This window comes from Sarcophilus harrisii, chromosome 2 (genome assembly GCF_902635505.1).
Source record: "Sarcophilus harrisii chromosome 2, mSarHar1.11, whole genome shotgun sequence".
Lineage (NCBI taxonomy): Eukaryota > Metazoa > Chordata > Mammalia > Dasyuromorphia > Dasyuridae > Sarcophilus > Sarcophilus harrisii.
Window position 1 is genome coordinate 352,492,708 of NC_045427.1, and position 25,379 is coordinate 352,518,086.

The following is a 25,379-nucleotide window of genomic DNA, read 5'->3' on the forward strand; positions in this document are numbered from 1 at the left end:
TCATTCTCTTCTAAACCCTCTGCAATCTGTCTTCTGACCTCATTATTCAACACTCCAAAGATACTAGCAAGCTTTTAATTGCCAAACCGAATAGCTTTTTCTCTGTTTTCATCTTTCTTGACTTCTCTTGCAGCTTTTGACAGTTATCACCCTTTTTTCCTAAATAATCTCTCCTATTTAGGCTTTTATGACATTTCTCTCTGCTAGTTCTCCTATCTGTCTGAATATTCCTCAGTTTCTTTTGCTAGTCCTTCATCTATGTCATGCCTTTTTAACTTGGGTGTCCCCCAAGAATCTGTCCCAGGCCTTCTCTCTATTCTGCTCCATCTATACCATCTTACTTGGCAGTCTTATTAACTTCCATGCATTCCATTACCATCTCTATGCATATGATTTCCATATTTTTGTTGTTCAATTGTTTCAGTCATGTCCAACTCTGTGACCTCATTTGGAGTTTTCTTGGCAGAGATACTGGACTGGTTTGGCATTTTCTTCTCCAGCACATGAAGTGAGGAAACCGAAGCAAATAAGGTAAAGTGAACTTGTTTGGGATTACAGACATAATAAGTACCTTAAGCTGGATCTGAACTCTAGAAAATGAGTCATCCTAACTGGCACTTTATGCATTGTACCACCTAACTGCCCTTCCAGATTATGTGTGTGGATTTGTGTGTGTGTGTATACACGTATATGTATGTTTATATACATATATTCAAATGTATTTATAAGATATCTATGTGTGATATACACATACATACACATATACGTATTTATAAGATACATATATACACATTTATAAAATAAATATGCAGGTATATATGTATATGTCTGTGTATATATGAAATATGTGTGTGTATTTAGCTCTTGTCTCTCTCTTGGGCTAGTCACACATCAGCAGCTGCCTCTTCTACATCTTGAACTAGATGTCTTTTAGACATCTCAAAGTCATTACGTCTAAAGCAGAACCTGCTATCTTTCCTACCTCTCTCCTCCAGCCCTCCTTTCTTCTCAACTGGATTATTATTGATGAGGACTCTTATCATCTTCCCACTCACCCAGGCCTCTAACTTTTACCTGTTTTGTAGATAGCCTCTTTCTTCCCTCCACTCTTACAGCTGCCATCCCACTTATATAACCAACTCTTCTCACCTGAACTACTATTGCCTTCCACTTGATCTTCCACTTGCCTCACATCTCTCCCCACTTGACTTTTCCTCTATTCAGCTGCCAAAGTGATTTTTCCTAAAGCACAGGCCTTCCCTTGTCACTGCCCCACTCAATAAACGTCACGACTCCCTGCTATCTCTAGAATCAAACACAAAATCTGGATTTTAAAACCCTTTCCAACCCTTTCTCCTATTCCAGTCTTCTCAGTTTGGCAAGGCTGGTTTTCATAGGTTTTTTTATATAGTGTAGTGCACTTATCTCCTATGTTTTTTTTTTCAGGCTGTCCTCCATATCTGGAATCTTTTCCCTCTTTTCCTCTGATTCTTAGCTTCCTTCAATGCTCAGTTTAAAATCCACTTTCTACAGTGGATTTTCTACAGGACCTTTTAGCTCCTTCCTTCCCTCCTTCTTCCAGTACCTCTCTTCTGAGATAATCGTCAGGATTCCATATGAACCTTGTATGTTCATAATTCTTTGCATGTTGTTCCCCCATTAGAATATGAGCTCCCTGGGGCCAGGGACTTTTTTGGCCTCTGTGTCTGCCCAGTGCTTACTTAGCATAATGCTGACATCTTCATTTTCTAGAGGGGGAAACTGAGGCTGGGAGAAGGAAGGGGCCTAGGCCAAGGTCACATAGATTGGAAATCAAAGTACCAAGGCTTGAACTCAAGTTTGGTTCCCCCAAGATTTAGGCTTTCCCTACAGTTCCCAGCCTAGAGCTCATCAGTACGATTTACTTTACATCAGAATGGAATTGAACTGAATTTTTTCTTTGCTGGTCTATGGCCCTCTTGGGCCTTGTTAGCCTTTATTTGACTCTCTGATGTAGAGCACCACTCTGTTTCTTCCCGTTTGCAGATCTTTGGCTTGCCTTCCTTCCTTCCTATCCAATTGTTTCTTCTGTCTGACTCACCTACCATAAGGCATGTGGAGACTGGCCATCAAGGAGCCTGGGAACATGCCTCAGAGCTGTTTTAAGTCACACTGACCCATCAGGAATCACATGGCTTAGAATTATAGGGTATCTGAGCCAAGATTGATCCTAGAATATAGATGACCAGAGCTAAAAGGGCTTAAAGTGAATATAGTCTTAGTTTGCCAATGCTGGAGAAGGGAAAGGATTTACCTACAAATGTTATTTGACTAATGAAAGAATCAGAATTAGAACTCAGATTTCCTCATTTCCAGTTCAAAGGGATTTCCAACGAGGTGGTGCAGTGGGTGGAGCAGTGGTCCTGGAGTTCTGAGTTCAAATGTAGCCTCAGACATTTACTAACTGTGTGATTCTGGACACATCACCCAATCTTTGTTTGTCTATTGTTTTCCTCTCGAGGGTTTTTGTAAAAACTTTCAACTGTTGATGCTTCTTTTTGTGATTTTCCACCACTATTTGCCTTTCTTTAAAGGGCACAGATGTGATAGGCACTAAATAAATGTTAGTTGTTGTTGTTATTATTATTATACTGTGATGGCTTCTTTATTCCCATCTGTTCCCTTTGAAAGGAAAATTGCATTTTACAATTTAACACTCAGGGCTGCAACTTCACATTTTCTGACCCTAGAGTCAGAGTGAAGTAATCAAAGCAACTCTGGGAGATCCTACTGCTAGCCGCATGGCCATAGGAACTTAAAGACACAAAGAAAGGTTCCCAGGGACACTAAAATGTTTATCAGAGCTTTTCTGGAAACATCAAAGAATAGAAAAATAAAAGGAGGGTTAGAGAAAGGGAAGCCCAACAGTTGAGAAATATTGAACAAATACAAAAGTAATAGAAATGTCACTGTACCAGGAAAAATTAGGGGCGTGAAGAATTCTGAGAAACCTGAGAAGGAATATAGACTGATACAGAAGGAGGTAAGCAGAACCAGGGGAAAATATGCATAATGATTAAAACAATGTGAACAGGAAAAACTATTTATTTATTTATTTAGGAAAAACAATTTTAAAAACTTGGATGCTATATAATCATAATAACCATGTTCAAACCCAGAGAAGAGCTGAAAAAATGAACCTTAAGCTATTCCTTGCAGAGGTGGGAGATTGGTTAGTTCTGAGGGACTGCTTCCTCCTTTTTCCTTTTCTTCTTTAACCTATGTTATAAGAGTTCCTGAGTAGAAGAGAGAGAGATATATTCAGACATAGAAATATAAGACATGAATTTTTTAAAAAGTGAATGAACCCTGCATGAGGATAGATAATTTATTTGTTGTCAGGGACAGTGTGGTATAGTAGAGAGAGACTTAGAGGCCCTAGGTTCAAATTGTAGCTCTACTTACCTGTTAAATGATCTTTGGTGAATATTATTTTACCTCTTTGTCCTAATCTGCAAAATGAGATTGAAATCTTTATGTTCCTTCTAGTTGTATGATCTTATGACCAATGGAGGGGAAGTCTTTTCTATTTTTCACAGTAACTTTTCTGTTTTAATTAAAATTTAGTTCTAAATTCTTTCCATTCCTCCACCTCCTTCCCCACTGATTAAGAAGGCAAGAAATATTATACTCATACTATTTCCACATTAGCCACTGTGCCAAAAAGAGCAAGAAAAATAAAGAAAAGCATTATTTTTTAAAAATAAACTCAACAGTTTATCAGTCCTCTCTCTGGAGGTTGATGGCATTTTTCATTCTGGGGTCCTTTAGATTTGCTATAGATCCCTATATTGATCACAGTAGTTAAGTATTTCACAGTTGTTGATCATAAAATATTGCTATTACTGTGACAATGTTTTCCTGGTTCTGCTTACTTCACTTTGCATTAGTTCATATAAATCTTCCCAGGTCTTTCTGAAGCTATTCCATTTATCATTTCTTATAGCACAGTAGTATTCTATCACAATCATACCCTTTGGGTATTTATCAGCTAATAAATTGATAAGTACCCCAAGGATATTAATACAAAGTTTTTAGAAATCAAAGCTATCACTGTCAGTAATTTATGGATAATCCTGTCACTTTATGGCTTCTTCCATATCTATAGTGAATCATAAAGGAGCAGAAAAGGGGTTAATGAGTACCAAGAATCTTGTAGTTTGTAAATCATTAACTAATTTCATTTACCTGTCAGGACTCTCTCGGTACTTCCATCCCTGGTCAGAGATTAAGTGGTCAATGAAAAACTAAACCTAGAAGAACTGAAACACATGATGAGAAGAGTGGGAGAGGACACTCTTTGCAAAAGAGTGGAGTATTTGTATTTCATAATTGCTTTGTTTCAGGAATTTTGCATGCCAAAATACCGGACACCTCCATATTTTATTCATGTTATTTATGTGTGCTTTGAATAGACTCCCCAGTTAGTTCACTTATTGCAATTCTCCCCATTTTTTCAAAGCTAGCTCAATCCAGAGCTCAGTCCCCTCCTCCATACCACACTCTCATCCCATGAGTGTGGTCTCTCCTTAGGATTTTCCTTTTTAGAGAACTTTGTCTGGAAGACTCCTTTGTCCCTATTACATTTTACCTTGCATTAACTGAATGTAATCAACACCATCTCACTCTGTCCCCCCACTCCATTTATAAGTTACTTGAGGATAGGAATTCTGCCATTTTTCATCCTGGTCTAGTCTTAAATCATTGCTACATCTACAAGGGCTGGGTTATTGAATTCACCAAAAGAGTGGCTGGGCTCCCTTTTCTCATATTCTTCTGCTTAGTAAACCCTACACCTCAGTGTCCTGGAGAAAAATTACTTAAGATTTAGGTTATGACTCACAACTAGGAGTTCTCCCCAAAGAGGAAGCAACAACCGTTCTCAAAGTACAATAATGAATCTGGTATGGAATAGAAAGTTTTTTTCTTACACATACGAAATACCAACACAAAAGACTCATAGAAGATAGTCATATTACCATACTAGAATTCAATAACAGCTTGAAACTACTCTATTACAGTTTGTCCTACTTAAATCTCATTAGGATATAAAGCAGTTTTCAGAACTTTTAAGTAGGCAGCTTACATTTCATCTTGGCTCTGCACCATCCAAACAACTAACTAAAATCTCCTGTTTACAGAAAACCTTTCTCAATCCTTCTTACATTGTGTCTTTACTTATTTTTCCTTTATATAGCTTGTTTGTATATATATTTATTTGTTTGTTGTCTTCCCCATTAGACTGTGAGCTTTTTGAGGGCAGATACTATCTTTTGCCAGTTTTTGTACCTCTGGCACTTAAGTGCATGGTACCTGACACATATTAGATGCTTAATAAATGTTTATTGAGTGATTAGTACATATCTGCTGGTAAAATGTTTAAATTTGAGCCAATGAAAAAATTGTTCTTTCTAACAAAGACATTCCTTTTGCTACCACTTAGAACCTCCAGACCTCTTGAATTTGCTAGATCACCTCAAAGTCTGGGTCTGTCTTAAAGATGATGCTCCCTGAAGGGTAATTTCTTTGATCCAGCTCAGTGATAATTAAATCTCTATGTGGAAGTGGATTTGGTGGGAGAAATGCTTTATAGCAAACCTTTAAGTTTGGACCTACTCTCCCCAAGGACTGGTGTGACTTAGGGAAGAAGGTGGCTCACAGGTGCTGGGGAGGAAATGTTTGTACTTCTATTCTCACTAAACCTTCTAGTAAATATCTCTTTGTAAAAGTTAATTGCTATTAACTAGTTAAGTGATACAGGGGCACTAATCGCTACTTGGGAAAGGTAATGAGGATAATAGGTCCAGCCTAAGAATTGGGACTTGTGCCTATTGCATTAGGGAATCATTCTAACTCCTCAAGGGGATCTCTGGAACATTAAGGGGGAGATGTGGCTTTGGTTGGGGATCCAACTCATCTCTGAGAGTGGGAATTGTGATGAGAATCTTCAGAGTTTATGTGACTAACACACTTATCCCTGAAACCCGAGATAAGATTATTGCAAATAACTAAATAAACTCAATAAATAGATGGCTACATAAATAAATAGAAAGATTATTATACATTGGTAATACCAGGATGGCATACTTAGATTGAACACTAGATTTGGAATCAAAAGCTCTAGGTTTGAATTATTGTTCTTTTTTTATATTAACTGTAGGGATTTAGATAAGTGAATTAACTTCTTCTGGGCCTCAGTTTGATCAGTAATTGTTTTTAACTACTGTTCATGCTTTCAATAACTCTAATAGTTCTGAGATTTTATGATTTTCCCATAGGAGAACATAAAGGACTTTCTTGGAAGCTGCTATTCCCCAAACTTGACACTCCATCTTCTGCCGCCACACCCCTGCACAGGCCAGTCCTTCATGAATGTAATTAATGTAATTCCTCCCTTACCTACATCCCTTAGAATCCTTACTTTCTTAAAGGATAATTTTGTGTGCTGCCTTCTATGGAAAGCCTTTTGTGACTTCCACTAATTGTTAATGCTTCTCCTTCCTCAAATTATGTTCTATTACATGTTGTTGTTCAGTTATTTTTCAGTTATATCTCATTCTTCATGATCTCATTTGGGGTTTTCTTGACAAAGATCTTGGAGTATTTTGTCATTTCCTTCTCATTTTACAGATGGGGAAACTGAGACAAATAGGGTTAAGTGATTTGCCCAGGGTCACACAGTTAATAAAAGTCTGAGGCTGAGTATATGCCCATCAGTTGGGGAATGGCTGAATAAGTTGTGGTATATAAATGTAATGAAATATTATTGTTCTATAAGAAATGAGGAGCAGTTTGATTTCAGAGAAGCCTGGAAAGACTTATATGAACAGGTGCTGAATGAAGAGAGCAGAACCAAGAAAACATTGTACACAATAACAATAAGATTATGTGATGATCAACTGATAGACTTGGCTCTTTGCAACAATAAGGCGTTTAAAGGCAATTCCAATAGGTTTGTGATGGAAAGTACCATCTGCATCTATAGAAAGAAAACTATGGAGACTGAATATAGATCAAAGTGTAGTATTTTTGCCTTTTTGTTGTTATTTGTTTGTTGTTTTTTTTCTTTCTCATGTTTTTTCCCCTTTTGATCTGATTTTTCTTGCAAAGCATGATGAATAAGTAAATATGTTTAAAAGAATTGAACATATTTAACCTATACTGGATTGCTTGTTTTCTTGGAGAGGGGTTGGGGGAGAGAAAGGGAGAAAAAATTTGGAACCTTGTGGTTTTGCAAATATGAAAGTTGAAAACTATCTTTGCATATATTTAGAAAAATAAAATATTTAAAATATAATCATGGAATATTTAAATTAAAAATAAAACATTAAAAAAAGAGTCTGAGGCTTAATTTGAACTCAGGAAAACATATCTTCCTAACTCGAGATCCAGTGCCTGATATATATATATATGTATATATATATATATATATATATATATGCTCTTATGTTACTGTACTTATTTGCCTCTTTGCTTCAAGTTTCTCCTCTCTAATCTATTCTCCACACAGCCACCAAACTGATGTTGCAAAACCATAGGTCTAACCATGTCAATTCCTTGCTTAAAAAGCTCTGTTATCTGTTGTCTCTGGGATAAAAGACAAATTCCTCTGACATTTAAAACCTATTCTAATAGATTGTCTCAGGTCATCTGCTGAATAAAGAACATAAAAAAAATACAAATTAAGGAATTCAGATTGTTTTATGCAATTTGCTATTATCATAACTGAAAAAAAAATCCTTAAAAAATCTTAAGCAGACCTCCCAGGGCTCAGTTCACTCTAGCCTTTAACACTCCTGCATTCTTTTTTTGCTGGAAAGATCAATGTTACAATGAATGTTACAACATTACAGAATAACCATGGACCCATGTAAGAGATATGAGAAGATAACCTCTACTTACTTCTCTCCCTTTCTTTATAGCAATAGAATAGGTCCCTGGGTGAGAAACATAGAATATAATGTCATTTTTTTTTCAATATATTGGTTGGGCTTGCTAGATATTTGTCTTTTTTCAATTCCTTTTTTTAAAATTATTTGCTATAAGGGATGGTTGGCTGGCTGGAAAAAGAAAAAGAAATAATTTAAGCAATGTTAAAATAAAACATAACTATTTTTATAAATTAGATTTGCAATATACTATATAAATAGTAGGTACAAAATGCCGAGTAGCAGAATGATTCAGTTTAAGAATAAACACCCTAAGAGGTCCAATAATGGAATAGAATTGGAATAGAAATCTGTTGATTGTCTAAGATGGGGATGAGTCCCTCATCACTACAGATGTCAAAGTAGAGGTTAGGAGACTCTTTTCATGAATGTAGAAATGGAGATTCCTGCTCAAAGAAGCGTCAGGCTAGATGACCTCAAAATTGCCTAAAGAAATTCTGTGATTTTGGAGAGAGTCCCTGAAATGAATGCTTCTCTCTATTTTAAAACCAAAAGGATAATTAATATCCATTGCATAAAGATCTATTGCTGTAGTCTCCAGCGATGGAAATCAGGAAAAAGAAAGTAGTGGAACCAAGCAGGAAGGAGAGAAGAGCCAAAAAAAAGACTTAGAAATATGAAGAACCCAGATTTTGTTTATCAGAGTTAGATTATGATTTTAAAAGGCCACTAAAAACCATAGATTAGGAAATGGAAACATGGGAAAAGAAAGAGGGCAGAGATATTCTAAACAAGGAGTTGTTGAAACATATGTCAAAATGAGAGACAAAATTCAAAAGAGAGAAGCACTAAAATAGTAGTGTTTCTAGTTATGTTTAAGTATTCCAGTGCTTTGAGACTTCATTTGGGTGACAAGTCTTTTAAAAAGAATGTTCTTCAGAAATCATCATATTTTAGAATCTGAAAATATTCTTAGACATCAGTCAACACTGCATAGCAAGAGAAAGGAAATCGAGCCTATAGGGGCAATGGAGTCCATGACAAACTGAGAATGAGTCTGAATTGGAGTCTTATTTGAAAAAGCAAACTTGATATTTCGTTATATTAATAGGAGAATGACAAATACTAGGAAGGCACTAACTCTAACCTTGTTTAATCCTAGTCATTGAGGGCCTCTGCTTTCCAGAAACTTGAATTTTGCTAAATGCTCATTGGGCACATTGGGACACAGCTGCATATACTGCTGCATCATATTGCATTTGATCCTCATTTCTTTTATACTTTCCAGCTTTCTGTATTATTTGTCTCAAACTTATCTGGGAATCTCCAAAGCCTTCACAAAGGGGCACAGAGGGAGCAGACGGGAGACATCTCCCCTCAGGGAGGATGGGGGATGAGGGAGAAGGCCATGCCTCAGAGTTGGAGCTGACCTTCCCTCTGTTGGAATTCTCCTCCCTCGTCTTATCACCATCCTTCTCCTCAAGGTCATATGTCTCTCTATTTATTTTCTCATTACTCTTCTTATCCCTGCCTCCTACTGTTCTGTCATATCCACTTCCTGCTTCTTCCTCACTACCTCTTCCTTCTTTCATGTCACATCCATCTCCTTCATCTTCCTGTTTATTTCCTGATTCTTTCCCACAGCTAACTTCCACCAGCTCCATTATATGGGCACGGCTGGTTCTGGTGAGTGTCGGTTTATGACCTTCATTTGTTTTATGACTCTTGGTTTGCACATAATTATCTACTTTTAATGGATTGCAGCTTGCACCTCTTAAAGTGCCCCCAACCACTTGATGCCATTCCGGGGGCTCCCAGAGTTTCCTTGTCATAAGAAGCCATCTGATTACCTGCTACCTCCCACGTTTTAAAATCCATTTCTAATCCTGCTTGCTTTACTATTCTATAAGCTTTTTTCCCTGGCTCCTCCTGGTCTGGGACCCTCACAATAATTTGTCCCATTTCCTAACTGTCTACTCACTAGAGCAGAGTTCTGTCTCTCTTGCCACCTGCAGGCCTGCTACAAGGTGAGGTCCTAGCCAAAATTGTCCCTGTTCGGGTACCACTTGTAGTGTCTCTTAATGCTACCCTAACCTTGTAGCTCCCCTTAGATCTACTCTTAATGACCGTCTGCCGATTAGGCCATACTTACCCGTCTTTTAGCACCAATCTGGATCCCACAGAGACAGACCACCAGGAGGTAGGGGTGACTCAAATGAGAACTTTATTCTTAGGTAGCACATATTTGTACCCCGCTGAGGATTGGGGGAGAAGGAGGAGGTCCTCTAGGAACCTGGCATATGGGATTGGCCTGAGAAGAGGGAGGGAGGTGTGCTAGGCTTTGAGAGCACTAAGGAGGGAGGCGTGGTACCTAGGGTCAGACATGGCCTCTTGGGGCTATGCTCCATCTCCACATAGGACTTGCCTGGGCCTCAGTACCTCTCATCTCTCAGGTCCTCCCACATGCCTTGAACTGCATTTCTTGCTCCTAGAGGCTTTTTAACCCTTACAGGTGAGGAAAAGTGTTCTGTGACTGTGCCAGGCTTATTGTATTTCTGCAGGTGTTCCTTAAAGGCAAGTCTAGATAACTTACTGACAAACTCTCATGAATCAATGGAATTGTTAGCAAATCTAACCGAGAGTATTTAAAAAATGATCCATGCTTGGTTCAAATCAAAAGCTGAAAATTAGTCACTTACTTAAAGTGGCAAGTGCACTGATTTTCAGCAGTCTATCCAGTACTTTATGCACTGAGCTATTAGGTGCCTACCCTAGGAAAGAATTTCTGAAGATCGACCACAACATTCATCTTATAGCTAAGACTGTTGATTTATAAAAATGATCATAAAACATATTTATATAGTGCTTTTAAGTTTGCAAAATGTGTTATATATGTTCTTATCTGAGCCTCACAACAATCCTGAGATATTTATCATCTCCATTTTATAGATGGGGAAACTGAGGCAAGCTAAACATTTGCCCAGTTTATATTGTCAGAAGAAAGAGATTTAACACAGACCTTCTGAATTTGATTTTTAATTTTAGTCCATTATTCAGTCAAATTCTTGAATTTCTACTGTATGTTCATTCTACATTGGAGTAGATTCTGTGTTTGTATGTGAAGGGGGTCAGAAGCATACAATAGAAAGTATATTCTCATCTCTGTTCTTAAGAAATTTCATGTAAATAAAATTACCTATTTTTTTCTTTTTGCAATTGCCTCTATCCCTTGTTTGGTAATGAATATATGCTTAACTATAGATTTGAGAAGTAAAGAATCTGCTGCATTTCTGATATTTTATAGTATGATTATTAATATTCATGTGTCCATTTTGAATTTCTTATGAAAGATGGGTAAGATGCTGTCTAAGCCTAATTTCTGCCAGACTGTTTTTCAGTTTTCCCAGGTCTTGAGCTTTTTTCATAATATGTTGTGGGGTTTATCAAACATTAGTTTATTGAGTCCCTTATTTATTTTTAAAAATGATATTTTATTTTTCCTCAATTACATGTAAAAATTAATATTTTTTTAAAATTTTGAGTTCCAAATTCTATCTTCTCTTTCTCTCCTCCCTGTTCTCTGAGATAGTAAACAATTTAATATGGGTTATATATGTGCAATCACGTAAAATATTTTCATATCAGTCATTTTATGGAAGAAAACTAAAAGGAAGGAGGGAAGGAAGGAAGGAAAGAAGGAAGGAAGGAAGGAAGGAAGGAAGGAAGGAAGGAAGGAGGAAAGGAAAGAAGGAGGGAAAGAGGGAAGGAAAGAAGGAAAAAAACATGTTTCATTCTATGCAAAGAAGGAAAGAAAAAAGAAAGAAAACATTCAGTTGCCACCAGTTCTTTCTCTGGAGATGGGTAGAATTTTTTATCATGAGCCCTCTGGGATTGTTTTGGATCACTGTATTGCTGAGACTATTCTCAAAGTCATTCACAATTGATCATTGTACAATATTGCTGTTACTAGGTACAATGTTCGCTGTTCTAGGTACAATGTTACTAGGTTCTGTTCGCTTTGTATCAGTTCATTTAAGTCTTTCCATGTTTTTCTAAAGTCATCCTGCTTATCATTTCTTATGGTGTAATATTCCATTACAACCATATTGTTCAGCTATTCCCCAGTTGATGAGCATCCCTTCCTTTTGCAATTCTTAGCCACCACAAAAAGTTATAATATATGTTTTTGTACCAATAGATTATTTTCCCTTTTTTGGGAGGGGAGGGGATTTCTTTGAGATACAGATCAGTCTTTTTATACAGCAAAATAACGGTTTGGTCATGTATACTTATTGTATATCTAATTTATATTTTAATATGTTAAACATCTATTGGTCATCCTGCCATCTGGAGGAGGGGGTGAGGGGAAAAATTGGAACAAGAGGTTTGGCAATTGTTAATGCTGTAAAATTACCCATACATATAACCTGTAAATAAAAGGCTATTAAAAAAAAAAAAAAAGATACAGAGTCTAGTAGTATTGTTAGCCCTTTGTGACAGTTCCAAATTGCTCTCCAGAATGGTTGGATCAGTTCACAACTCCACCAACAATGCATTAGTGTCCTAGCTTTCCCATATCTCCTCCAAAATTTATCAGTTTCTTTTTCTATCATATTAGCCAATGTGATCGGTATGGTACCTCAGAGTTTTAATTTGCATTTCTCTAATCAATAGTGATTTAGAGCATTTTTTCATATACTCATAATTTCGATTTATCTGAAAACTGCCTATTCATATCCCTTGACCACTTATCAATTGTGGAATGTCTTGTATTCTTATAAATTTGATTCAATTTTCTGTACATTTGAGAAATAAGGCCTTTAATAGACATACTTGCTATAAATTTCCTTTTGTTTTCTGCTTTCTTTCTAGTTTTGATTACAATGGCTTTGTGCAAAGTTTTTAAAATTATATAATCAAAATTTCCCATTTTACGTTTTGTAATGCTCTCTATATCTTGTTTGCTCCTAAATTCTTCCCTTATCATAGATCTGCAATTCCATGCAGATTTGCCTATATCATACTTTGTCTAAATCATATACCCATTTTTGCCTTATAATGGCAGATGGTTATGAAATATTGGTCTATACCTAGTTTCTGACATACTGCTTTCTAGTTTTTCGAGAAATTTGTCAAATAGTGAGTTTTTGTCCTAAAAGTTTGTATATTTGGATTTATTCAACACTAGATTATTATGGTCATTTACTACAATGTAATCTATTTCACTGATCCAGCACTCTATTTTTTTCTAGTCTCAGATAACTTCAATGATTACCACTTTATAATATAATAAAGTTTGAAATCTAGTATATCTAACCTTCCTTCCTTTGCATATTTTTGGTTGATTCCCTTGATATTGCTGACTTTTTATTCTTCCAGATGAATTTTATTATTTTGACTTTGTGTGACAAGCATTTCATAGTTGTGTTCATATAGTTCCTGCATTTGTCTTGGCAGGTAGGTAGTCAAAATATTTTGTCTAGTTATTTTAAATGGAATTTCTTTTTTTCTTGCTGCTGTAATTTGTTGGTAATATATATAAATGCTAATAGTTTATATGGGTTTATTTTATATCATGCAAGTTGCTTAAGTTGTTAATTATTTCAATTATTCTTGATTTTCTAAGGATACCATCATATTATCTATAAAGAACAAGTTTTATTTTCTTATTGCCTCTTCTAATTTTTAAAATTCTCTTTTCTTCTTTTACTGCCACAGCTAAAATTTCTAGTATAATACTGAATAATGGTGATAATGGGCATCCTTACTTCATCCCTGATCTTATTTGGAACTTCTAACATATCATTTCAGATAATGCTTACTGATGATTTTACATAGATACTTATCATTTTAAGAAAAGGTCCATTGATTCCTATGCTTGATTAATGTTTTATGAGGAATGGGTGTGTTATATTTTGTGAAGGTTTTTTATGCATTTATAGAAATAATCATGATCTTTGTTGGTTTTGTTATTGATAGTCAATTATGCTTATACTTTCTTAATATTAGCCAGCCCTGCATTCCTGGCACAATTTCCATCTGATCATAGTATATAACATTTGTGATATATTGCTGTAATCTCCTTGCTAGCATTTTAATTATTATTATTTTTCATCAATATTCATTAGAGAAACTGGTCTATTTTTTTTTTTTTTTTTTTTCTTTTCCTGGTTTGGATATCAGAACCATATTTGTAACATAAAAAGAATTTGGAAGGACTCCTTCACTATTTTCCCAAATAGTTTGATACTGGGATAAACTGTTCTTTAAATGTTTCTTAAAATTCACTTGTGAACCCAGCTGGGCTTAGGGAATTTTTCTTAGCAAGTTCCTTGATGACTTGTTCAATTTTTCTTTTTAAGATGAAGCTATTTAAGTATTCTGTTCCCTCTTCTGTTAATCTGGGCAGTTTACATTTTTGTAAACATTCAAGCATTTTGCATAGATTGTCAAATTTATTGGTACATATTTGGGCAAAATAACTTAATAATTGCTTTTTTTTTTTTCCATTGGTGGTGAATTCACCCCTTTCATTCTGGATATTGGTAATTTGGTTCTTTTTCAAAATCAAATTAACCAATTGTTTATTTTATTCTTTTTAAAAAAATATTATTAGTTTTATTAGTTCAGTGGTTTTCTTACTTTCAATTTTATTAATCTCTCCTTTGATTTTCAGGATTTCCAATTTGGTATTGAGGATTTTAACTGGTTCTTCTGCTAGTGTTTTTAGTTGCATTCCCCATTCATTGATCTGCTCTTCCTCTATTTTATCAACATAAGCAATTATAAAATTTCCCCAAGTACTGCTTTGACTGCATCTTATAAATTCTCATTGTTGTCTCATTATAATGAAATTTTTCTTTAATGAAATTATTATTTCAATTTGTTCTTTGACCCATTTATTTTTTAGGATAAGATTAGTTTCCATTTAATTTCCTCTAATATTTCTTCCATTCAGCTATCAAAATAATCTTCCTAAAGAACATGTCTGACCATAGTATTCCCTATCCTGTTATTTAATAAACTCCAGTAACTCTATTATTATTTCTTGGATCACATATGAAATCGTATTTGTCTTTAAAGCCCCTTCTTTTCTTTCCAATCTCTTACATCTTACTCCCTTCTAACAATTCTACACTCCATTGACACTGCTCTCTTTACTGTGCCTTATACAATATTTCATTTCTGGAACCTGCATTTTCATTGGTTGGCCCTTAGTCTTGGAAGCCTTTCCCTTCTTATATCCCCCTGCCTGGTTTTCTTCAAGCCACAATGCTACCTTCTACAAGAACCCTTTCCTAGTCCCTTTTAATACTAGCACCTACCTCTAAGATTACCTTCAATGTTTCCTGTCTTTATCTTGTTTGTATTTAGTTATTTACATGCTGTCTTCCCACTTACATGTGAATGCCTTGAGTTGAGGCATTTCATTGTATCCCTAGAACTTAGCATAATGCAGTATCCAGCACACTGTAGGCACTTAATAAATGCTTGACAATTTGCTTTTGGATAGGAAAAGTAGAAATTTCTAACTGTAAAGGGCAGGAACTCTTAAGGCTCAGTATGATTGATTTAATCCTAAAATAAGGTGTCAACTTGTAGAACTATATTAAATACTAAGCACATGTAAACTAGAGAATTATCTTAATTCTACCGAGTTAACACTTTGTTTTAGGATTAAATCAATCATATAGAGTTCTTGCCCTTTACAGCTACCCTAGAAGGAACCCCCCAAATATAATCACTTTAAAATAAACTATTTAAATGATTTAGTTTAAAAAAATTATACATTTTAGACATAAGATAGCAAACTTTCAGTAAGTTACTTCACAGGTCCTGGATATCTCTTTTCAATATCCTGCATAATAATAATCTTCAAAGGCTTGGCATTTCATACCCTTCACAAAAATAATAAAAAGGTGCCCAGTCATTCAAATATAAAAAAAATTTATTCAATTCTGTTACTTACACTATTTAGAGTACAAAATATAAAACATAAAAACCAAAAATACTAGAAATCCTGTAGTTCTTCCACCTACACACCAGTGCTAGTTGTGCAGATGGAGATGACCAAGGTGTACAAGCCTCCCAGACAGGAGAAGTAGTTCTTTCTAACTGAACATCAGGTTTCAAACATGGAGCAGCCACTGCAGAGTGCACTCTCACCAATGTCACTGTAACTGGGTAGAAGACCATGGAGAAAGAGAAGACAAAAAAATCCATTAGATAAGCCTGTTGACAAGAGTTTGAAAAATTATGAAACAGTGGGAAAGGACCAGGCCTGGAGTTCAGGCAACCTACATTCTAGTCTTGGGTTCTTAATCTAAATTTCTGTGATAACTTGGGCAGATCACATTCCCTTTTTATCAGTGACTGTTCTCATTTGTAAAATGAAGAGCCTGGACTATATCTGGGGTTCTTAACCACAAAGGAGTCTGTACATGAATTTCAGGCAATCTATGAACTTTGATGGGGAACTGCTTTCCTTAGAAGTCCAATGTATTTTATTTATGCCTTTAAAAACATTCTTTTTACAAGAAATGTATAGATCTGACTAGTCTAGGACCCCAAAAAATTTAAGAACCCTTGAATCAGATGATCTCTAAGGTCTCTTCCAGCTCTGACATTCTGTGATCCCACAGTAATGGCATGTAAAGATTGGAGACAGAGCACATGGGAGTGATTTCAGTTCTTTACTTCCTATCTATGTGGCTTTTGGGAGGTCATTCTGTGTCTGGTCCTCCTTCATCCCTAAGCAAAGGAGATGTCCTCTAAGGTCTCTTCTAACTTTAATTTTAGCACCTATGAACTTAATTGCTGGAAAGAACAATCTGGCAGAAAGGGGGTAATGTCCATTTCTTGACAATATTTACCACCCCAGTTACTTTACCACTCTAAAAGCACACCCAGTGTGCTCTTGCCACCAATACCCTAATAGTGCCATGGCCTTTCCTGCTTTCTTCGCCAACACGACTTTCTGGAGCACTTACTTAACAATAGCACACAGTGAGCAGACTGCAGTGTTACAGCCATAGCAGATTTTGATGCAGCTCTGACAGAGGAAGCGGTCACACTGGCTACAGGTCTCTTTCCCGCAGACAGTCCTCACACAAGAAGAGCAGGTTTTGGACATTCCCTCTGATGAGTCTGTTCAGGAAATAAAGTGCCTGTGGTAAACTGATTTGGCCATACAGAAATGCTGGAAGCCTTTTGCCATGTCCAAACTGATCCCACTGCTAAGTTTCTGCTTGCCTTCCTCTACCTCTTCAGGTAACTGACCACCCAAGGAATAAAAGGCAGTTTTTCCCAGTTCATATTAAAATGATATACTTTGCCTTGGTGGAGCTTCTTTTGTTTTCACTTACTGAATTTATGTTGGAGCTCACAGTTCTATGAAGCTCCATAATCCCTACTATTCCATACCAATTTTTTCAATTCTCAAGATGATTTCTTTGTTCTTTTGCTATCGTATGAGAGAATGCCTCAAATATGGATTGAGATGTTAAGAGAATTAACTGTGCTCATCAAGGATGCTTAAGAGTTTGACTGGCTGGAGAAAAATTCAGATCTAATTTTTAACTTGCCATTATCAGTTAAAAGCTGTTTAACCTAGTTGCAAATTTAAAATTGTAACTGGAGTCAAAGCTTTTTGTCTTCCTGAAAGAACAAGACAGTTCTCTCATACTGGCCCAATTTGTAAAACAAAACCATCTGAGTTTTTTTTTTAACTGAAACCAAGAAAATCTTCATGAATTTTAAGTACCTGTGGATAATATCATGAATTTTATGAAGAGAAGGCAACATGCTGCAAATGAACTGAGGAAGCTTCTGCTACTAGTTGCTTAGTTTAGTTACCTGTATCAAGTGTGGCCTGTGCACACCTCCTGAGCAGTTTCCCATCCTGCCCTATCAGCATCTGTCCACTCAGAGTACACATTGTCCTAGGGGCTTCGTGACCATGCTTTCCTGGCTCTGGCAGGTGGTCCATGGCACAGCTCTCATCCCACATGTGGTCCATGTAGGCTTGGGCTCCCCGGAACAAGAGCTGCTTGGTTTTCTCTGGAAAAGCAGTGAGAGACAGTATGTTAAAAGGAAAAGAAAGAGGAGTAAGATGAAAATGAAACAAGTTCCTGACCTTAAGCTCATTTGAGGAAGGAGAGTGTCTTCCTAGCTGGGGGCAGGGAGAAGAAGAGGGCTTCTGTAAAGGCTTCACAGACGATGTGGCACTTAACAGAGCCTTGAAGCCTGTCTTGGGTAGATAAAGAAAACAGAATTCCTAACCCAAGAAAAGAACTACAGAGACCTGTAGCCAGTGTGACCGCTTCCTCTGTCAGAGCTGCATCAAAAAACAAAACAAAACAAAACAAAAAAAAACCCAAGAAGAACTAGAGAAAGGCACTTGTGACATCCCAATGACACTCATTTTCTTTCTTCCTCCTCAAACTAATTTCATTATTTTTGGAAGGCAGAAAGACATAGAAGTTATAGACTATGCCTTCAAGGAACATGGTTAAAGAAGACAGAAAAATTCAGGTTTGAAAACTACTTTTCAAGCCTTATCAATCCACAAGTATTTATCAAGCATCTATTTGTACTAGGCTCTGGAGATAGAAGACAAGAAGGAAATAGTACCTGCTCCTCAAGAAGTTTTATGTCCACTGGGCACAATTACAAGACCTGCACTTGTGCAAGAATATGCAAAATAATATATAAAATATACAAATATAAGACAGCCGGAGGGGTGGGGGTACTAACAGTTGGGGAAATTGGGAAAGATTTCAGGGGAAATATGACCACAGAGCTGGGCTCCCAAAGAAACCAGAGATAGCTGAAGATGAAGGAGAAATGAATTCCAGGCCAGGGGAACATTTATTCCACAAGCCCCTATTATATGCCTTCTATATCCCTACCACCAGCCTAGAAAACTATCTGAGTAGATGAGCTCTTCAAAGCAACATTAGAAAATGAATTTTATAAGAACATATAAGCTAAGATCAGGCTAACCACTCTAATTTATGGAGAAAAACCAGGTTAATGGGTAATTGGAAAATGAGCTAGTGACGCCAGAACAAGAAAAAAATGCAAGGTATTAGAAGCCAAGGAGAAGGGAATTTCTATTCACAAAGTTTTTTTTACAAATAATAGTTCACAACCAATCTTTCCTTATGATCCTCAGAGCCTGAAATAATTTACCATCTATAAGTTAACTCTTAGGTATATTCTGTGCATTAATCTTAACTCTCCAACAAAAAATGTCTGGTTTCCATACTGTATGTATGTGTGTTTGGGGTGGGAGAGTGTATACAAAAGGAGTGGGGGGAAATTCATGAACTCCTGGTTAAGAACTCTTGCCTTTTCAAACTTGAGGATCAAAAGCATTTATTAAGCACCTATGTGCCAAGCACTGTGCTAAAGTCTGGGGATACAAAGAAACATAAAAAAACAAAAAAAAAAAAAACAAAAACAAAAAAAGAAGCCTACATCATAATATGGGAGGTGAAGGAAGAGATAAATATGTAAATGGGAGATAATGTCAGACAGGCTATCTACTAGCTTTGGAAAAATCAGGAGAAGCTTCTTGTAGAAGGTGCTTTTAAGTTCAGTCTTGAAGGACACCATTGATTGTAAGGGGTAAAAGACAAGAGCATTCTAAGCAAGGTGGACAAAGAAAGGCAGAGGGATGGGACATGCACTCAGCTCCCCTTTCATTGTGTCTCAGGAACCTCTTCATCTCACAAAATCACTTTAATCAGTTCCCTCTGTCTCTGGGTCTCCTCTCTTTCTTGACTAGAGGATGGAGAGCTGAGAACTCCTTTTAAAACTTTGATTTAGGAATGGTTGTCCAGGTCAGCCCCCCTCTTCATTTCTTACTATGCTCCATTCTTTTGGATTTCTCTATCATACCCTAATCTGGTTACCTATATCCCTCTTTCTTTTTAACTTCCTTTTGTGTGTTGCCTTCTATTATTAGAAGAAGGCTGAAAAGAGAGAAAGTAGTTGGGTTATCAGGACTTTAAATACCAAAGGACTCTGTATTTAATCCTGGAAGTAGCAGGAAATCACTTGTGTTTAAGTAGGAAGAGAAAATTTGGGGAGGGGAGGTGCGATTGGAAGCAATGATATGGTCAGACCTGTGCTTTAGGAAAATCACTTTGGCTGCGTAAGGAGGCCACGAGAAGGCTACTGCAATAGTTCAGGGGTAGCAGATATGTGAGCGAAGAGAAGGAGATTTACACCAGAGATGCTGTCAAGGTAGAAACAAAAAGATTTAGTAATCCATATATGGATGAGTGAGAGTAAAGAACTGAGGATGACAAAAGCTTCCAGCCTAGGTGACTGGGAAGATGGTGGTGACCTTAACAATCATAGGTTAGTTTGGAAGATGAAAAAGGTAGTAGAGAATGCTTGAGCAGGAAGAAGGATCAATAAGTCCTGTTCTGGTTGAGATGCCTATGGTACACTTAGATGGGGTCCTGTTATGTTGGTGATCTAAGAATCCAAGCTTAGAGTCCAGGAGAAAGATAAGGGCTGAATATGTAGATCTGGGAGTCTGGCATAAAAAAAAAAAAAAATCACAATTTATTCCCTGGGAGATGACACTACTGCGAGAATATGAAGAAAAAAGAAGAAACATTCATGTAAAGGGGGTGGGGTGCAAATGTGGATGATATGATACGCTCTAGGGATGGCAGAGAGCAGAGGCTCAGTGTCTGGGTCAGTGAATGCCTGGCAACGGGATCCCCAGGGACCAGCTAACCTCCGAAGTGGTGCCAGCTGGCCCAAGCTCACGATCACAAGGAATGACGCTCATCCAGAAGTTACCATGAAAATAAAAGTTAGGACTCGACTCTGGGCCTGATAGGCAGGAAAAAACAGAGGTGGAGCTTCTACACTCTGTTCTCAATAAAACTGTCAAAGTAAAATCAAAATAAACATTTATCACAAGGCTATGTTATACACTGCTCTGTCATAGGTACTTGGAAGCTAACAATATTTATAGCCAATTTTGTCCCCTCAGCAATTATCTGGCCTAATCACTCTCTCTTCCCTTTTATAGATGAAGAAATAGCCCCAGAAGGTAAAGGAACCTGTTCAAGTTCCATAGCCAGAATCCCTATTCTGTTCAGACATGATACATCATGATACAAATGATGAAGAGGCAGCTAGCTATCCATTCTCCTTATATTCTCCTGTCTCTTGCGGCAGAATACTCCCACAATTAAGCCCTTTCTACTGTTCAACTTCTTCTTATTAGGTTCCCACAAACAAGCCTAAGCCTCTCCCATCTTAAAAAAAAAAAGTCACTTGACTATCCCTCAAACAATCATATTCTCTCTTCTCCCTCAAAGCCAAACTCCTAGAAAAATTTGTTTACACTCCTCTCTTCTTTTCTTCCTTCTCATTCACTTCTCAACCCTTGGTAATCTGGTTTCTAATATCATTGTACTCAGGTTCTCCCCAAAATACCAATGATTTATTAACACCCCTCCCCCATGTGTCTTTCCTCAGTTTTAATGTTCCTCATGACACTATTGATCATTCTTTCTTCCTCCTCTCTTGATGATCCTCCTCTTACTTTCTTTTATTAGACCATCTAGTGCCTACCCCCTAACTATAGATGTACCCCAATGTCCTGTGTTGGGCCCTCTTCCTGTTTTCTCTTAAGTTCTCTTATCGATTCCATCAGGTCCTGTTATCATCTCCATGCAGATGACTCAAACATGTATTTGTCCATTCACTGTCTCCTGAGCTCCAGTTCTGTAACACCATTATGTGCATATCTCCAACTGACTGTCATAGGCACCTGGATTCTAATATACCCAAAATATACCCAATTAACACCCTCCCCCCAAACCTGGCCTTCCTCCCTACTTCCTTATTTCTGCAAAGGGAGCACCCAATTTCACAAACTCAGAATCATACTTAACTCCTCACATCCTCTATATTTATATTCAATTAGTTGTCACATCTTGCCAATTTTTCCTCTGCCACACCTCTCAAATCTATCCCTTTCTCTCTACTCTGGCTTCTAGTGAAGGTCTTCATCTGTCTCTTACACAGATGGTTACAGTAGCCTAATTGACTTCTCTGTCTCAAATTTTTCCTACATTTATTAAAATGATATTCCTAAGGGCAGCTAGGAGGTGCAATGTATAAAGTGCCAGGCTTGGAAGTAGGAAGAACTGAGTTCAAATTCAACCTCAGACATTTATTAGCTGTGTGACTCTGGGCAAGCCACTTCAACCTGTTTGCTTCAATTTCCTCATCTGTGAAATAAGCTGAAGAAGAAAATGGCTAACCACCCAAAAGGACTCATAAAGAGTTGGACATGACTGAAAAGGACTAAAACAACCAACAGCAACAAAAGTATAAGTCTGAGTATATCATTCCTCTGCTCAAAAAAGTTCTATAGCTCTCTTTTGCCTCTAGGGAAAAAACAAACTGATCTGCTCAAATTTAAAGCCCTTTACAAATTGGCTGCAGCCTACCTATCCAGATTTACCAACTGACCCCTTCATGTACTGGGTGCCTCACTTCACAGAAGTCTTAGTTTCCTTTTAAGCTCAGCTAAATGTTGCCTTCCAGCAGCCAGCGCCACTCCCTCTGCCATTAAAATTATCTTGCATGTGCTTTTATATACAGGGTATCTAAAACGCCTTTTAAGCTCAGCTTACAATTGCACTAAAGGCTTTTGGACTCTTTGATTTTTGTAATTATTTACGTGTTCATGGTTTTTCTATCAGAACATTAAGCACCCCAGCAAGATAATTGCATAAATCCCGTATGTATACAATGGATTTAACATTTATTTTTACCATGTATTGGATTACTTGCCACCTAGGGCAAGTACTTGCACCTAGTGGCGTGGGGGAAAGGGGGGGAATTAGAACACAAGGTTTTTCAGTGTTGAAAAATGATTCATGCATATGTTTTGAAAATAAAAAGCTTTAAACAAACAAACAAACCCCAAAACATAGAGCACCCAAGAGTGTGTTTGTATTCCTGCTGCTTAGCAAATACTGCGCACTGAATAAACGCACCACAACCAACTGATCCGCCGCTCTTGGTTTGCATAGGAAGGCTTCCACCTCTGGGATGCATTCCATTTCCGCCACAATCTGGGTATCCCTACCCCCTTTTCCACGCACGCTGCGAGTTTCGCTTTCAATGGGCCTCTCCCAGTTTCCCACGCGCCCCAAAGCCTTCCATACTCCTGGGAGTTACGTTGTAGCCACTTCTTGCCTTTCTGCCCCGGAACCCAAGCTCCTCAGCGAGAAGACTGTTTTTGATCAGTATCAGCCCGCCCAGCGCCCAGCCCCGTTCTTTGCAGGCGGTCAGCCCCGTGAGGTCGTCTGCTCCCGCAGAGCACCGTGGCTTTTGCGGGGGCAGGGAGTTAGTTTGTATCTTGCCGCTTAACACTGCGTTCCTAACCCTAATAAGCCGTTGTTAATTGGCCACCGGAGGAGACAAAGTTCGGATAAGAGAGAGGCCCCGGCTCTCAGAATGCACGATTTAAGCGACGGCAGGAGTTGATGATGTTATTGTAGTTATTAGGGTGGAAAACTTTTATAAAAGTCATTAAAAAGCGCTGGGGCGGGGTGACAGGGAGCTCCCGGTGAGAAAGGCCATCTGGCTACCCCGGTGTCCTTCCCGATATAGCTCCTCGCTGCCCCCCTTCCCAGATCCCCGCGGCTCTCCTCTGGCTCCTTCTCCCGGGGTCCTCCTCTCCGCTCCGGTTCCCTCCTCCCCTTTGCTCCGGGCCCCCTCCCCTCAGCCCGCGCGGCTCCTCTCATTCCCGGCTCCCTTGCCTCGCGGCCCTTACCAAAGATCTCCCGCGTGTATCGCTCTCCAAAAACGCCTCGGCTCAGCTCCTTCGGGCCGACCCTAACCTTGAGTTGCAGCGGGGTCGCATCCCCAAAGGGGCAGCACCGCTTCGGCATCGCCCCCGCTGCCCCCGGCCCCTGAGCGCGGGGTTTCACTGCCTTTCCCCTCCCGGGGCCGGACCGGTACCGCCGCGCGCCCCCGGGAAAAATTTCTGGTCTCGTGACGTCACGGAGGGACCGGCCAATCAATGGCGACAAAAGAAGGGAAGAAGGCGGGAGAAAGGAAAAAGAAGACCCGGGGGCTGCGCGCGGGACGGCGGAGCTCGGAGGGGGCGGGGTTTCCCTGGACCACGCCGTGGGGGGAGGGAGGGAGCGTCCTTACGTTGGACGAGTTTGGAGAGCCCTCTGCGACCCGGGGGAGTGACTGTTTCCTAGTCAAGGAGTGGGGCTCAGTTTAGGGGCGGGGAAACGATCCGGAAGAGGGCGGGACTGCTAGCATTTTCTCTTCCAGAGGCGGGGCTTAACTCAGGGAGGTGTTGACGGACATCCCCCTTTTGGGGGAGGGCTTTAGTTTAGCGCTTTTCTCGGCGTTCTTCCGGAAAGGGGAGCCGAGTTTCTTTCCTGCGGGGAGGAGGACGCCAATCAAATTAAGGAAGGCTCTGCTCCGCCTCCCCAGCAGCTTTTCTTGCTCTCCATCCACTATCTCGGTATTTAGGGGATGGGGGGAAATTGGGTTATAGCTTAGCTCAGTTCCAATAGACCATAAATCCCACGTGGTGCAAGTGCAAACTATATTTTCCTAAGTTGTTCGCTAATTGGGGATGACTGTCGTAGAACTCCCCGCACTCATTACTCTTATACTTCCATCAGCTTTCACAAGGAAAACAAATCTCTTCTGGTTCCAGTGTGCCTTCTTTTGTCTAATCCCGAACTTTCATTTTCTGCTAATATAATCAGATTTTGCCCATTCGAATATTTTTCTCCCCACGCTCCTGCCCTCAACCCTGCAACTGATTTTATTTTTAGTTCCTTAGGGTTTATTTTAGCATACACTTTCTCCATAGGAAGCCTATTTATAAAATTTTAAATTAATTTATTACATATTTATTTTATATTATTTTAACTTATTAATAATAAATTAAATATCATAAATGACAAATAGAAATAAATATTGTTTGTAACATAATTTAATATACATAAATATATATAAGATATTTTATTTATTAATAATAAATTAAACATCTTATAAATGACAAATAGAAATAAATATATATTGTTTGTAACATAATTTAATATACATAAACATATATAAGATTATATTTATTAATAATAAATTAAATATCTTATAAATGACAAATAGAAATAAATAAATATTGTTTGTAAAATAATTTAATATTATATATAAATAAATAAATATATAAATTTGTAGATACCATGCTCTTGTGCCCAGAGTAAAAAGAATGATTATTACGGCATGTGCACGAAAGCTTAAAGAACACTTGTTCCATGATGGTTTCATAGGATGCTCAGTAATAATAGTTTGTATTTCTCAAAATGCACTTTGAGATTTACAAAGTATTTTTCTTCAATAGCCCTGCGAGTAAATTGTAGGACTATCTCCCATTTC

The 25,379-nt window shown here is 38.0% G+C and overlaps 1 protein-coding gene across 1 annotated transcript; it reads right to left on the bottom strand.

The window, feature by feature from the left end:
* Positions 1-15,854: 15,854 nt before the first annotated feature.
* Positions 15,855-23,984, bottom strand: SIVA1 (SIVA1 apoptosis inducing factor). Its single transcript, XM_003756502.4, has 4 exons — positions 23,752-23,984; positions 17,784-17,987; positions 16,919-17,075; positions 15,855-16,108 (listed from the first exon to the last, which is right to left on the bottom strand). The coding sequence occupies exons 1-4, from the start codon at positions 23,867-23,869 to the stop codon at positions 16,051-16,053; spliced, it is 537 nt and encodes a 178-aa protein (XP_003756550.2). The 5' UTR covers positions 23,870-23,984; the 3' UTR covers positions 15,855-16,050.
* Between the last annotated feature and the right edge of the window lie 1,395 nt (positions 23,985-25,379).

Bases quoted from the DNA above. Each gene is read 5' to 3' on its own strand.
- SIVA1 (XM_003756502.4), bottom strand. From the start codon at position 23,869: ATGCCGAAGCGGTGCTGCCCCTTTGGGGATGCGACCCCGCTGCAACTC. The intron at 17,988-23,751 runs GTAAGGGCCGCG...CTGCTTTTCCAG, and splicing joins ATACACGCGGGAGATCTTTG to AGAAAACCAAGCAGCTCTTG. The intron at 16,109-16,918 runs GTAAGTGCTCCA...TCTTCTACCCAG, and splicing joins TCACTGTGTGCTATTGTTAA to TTACAGTGACATTGGTGAGA.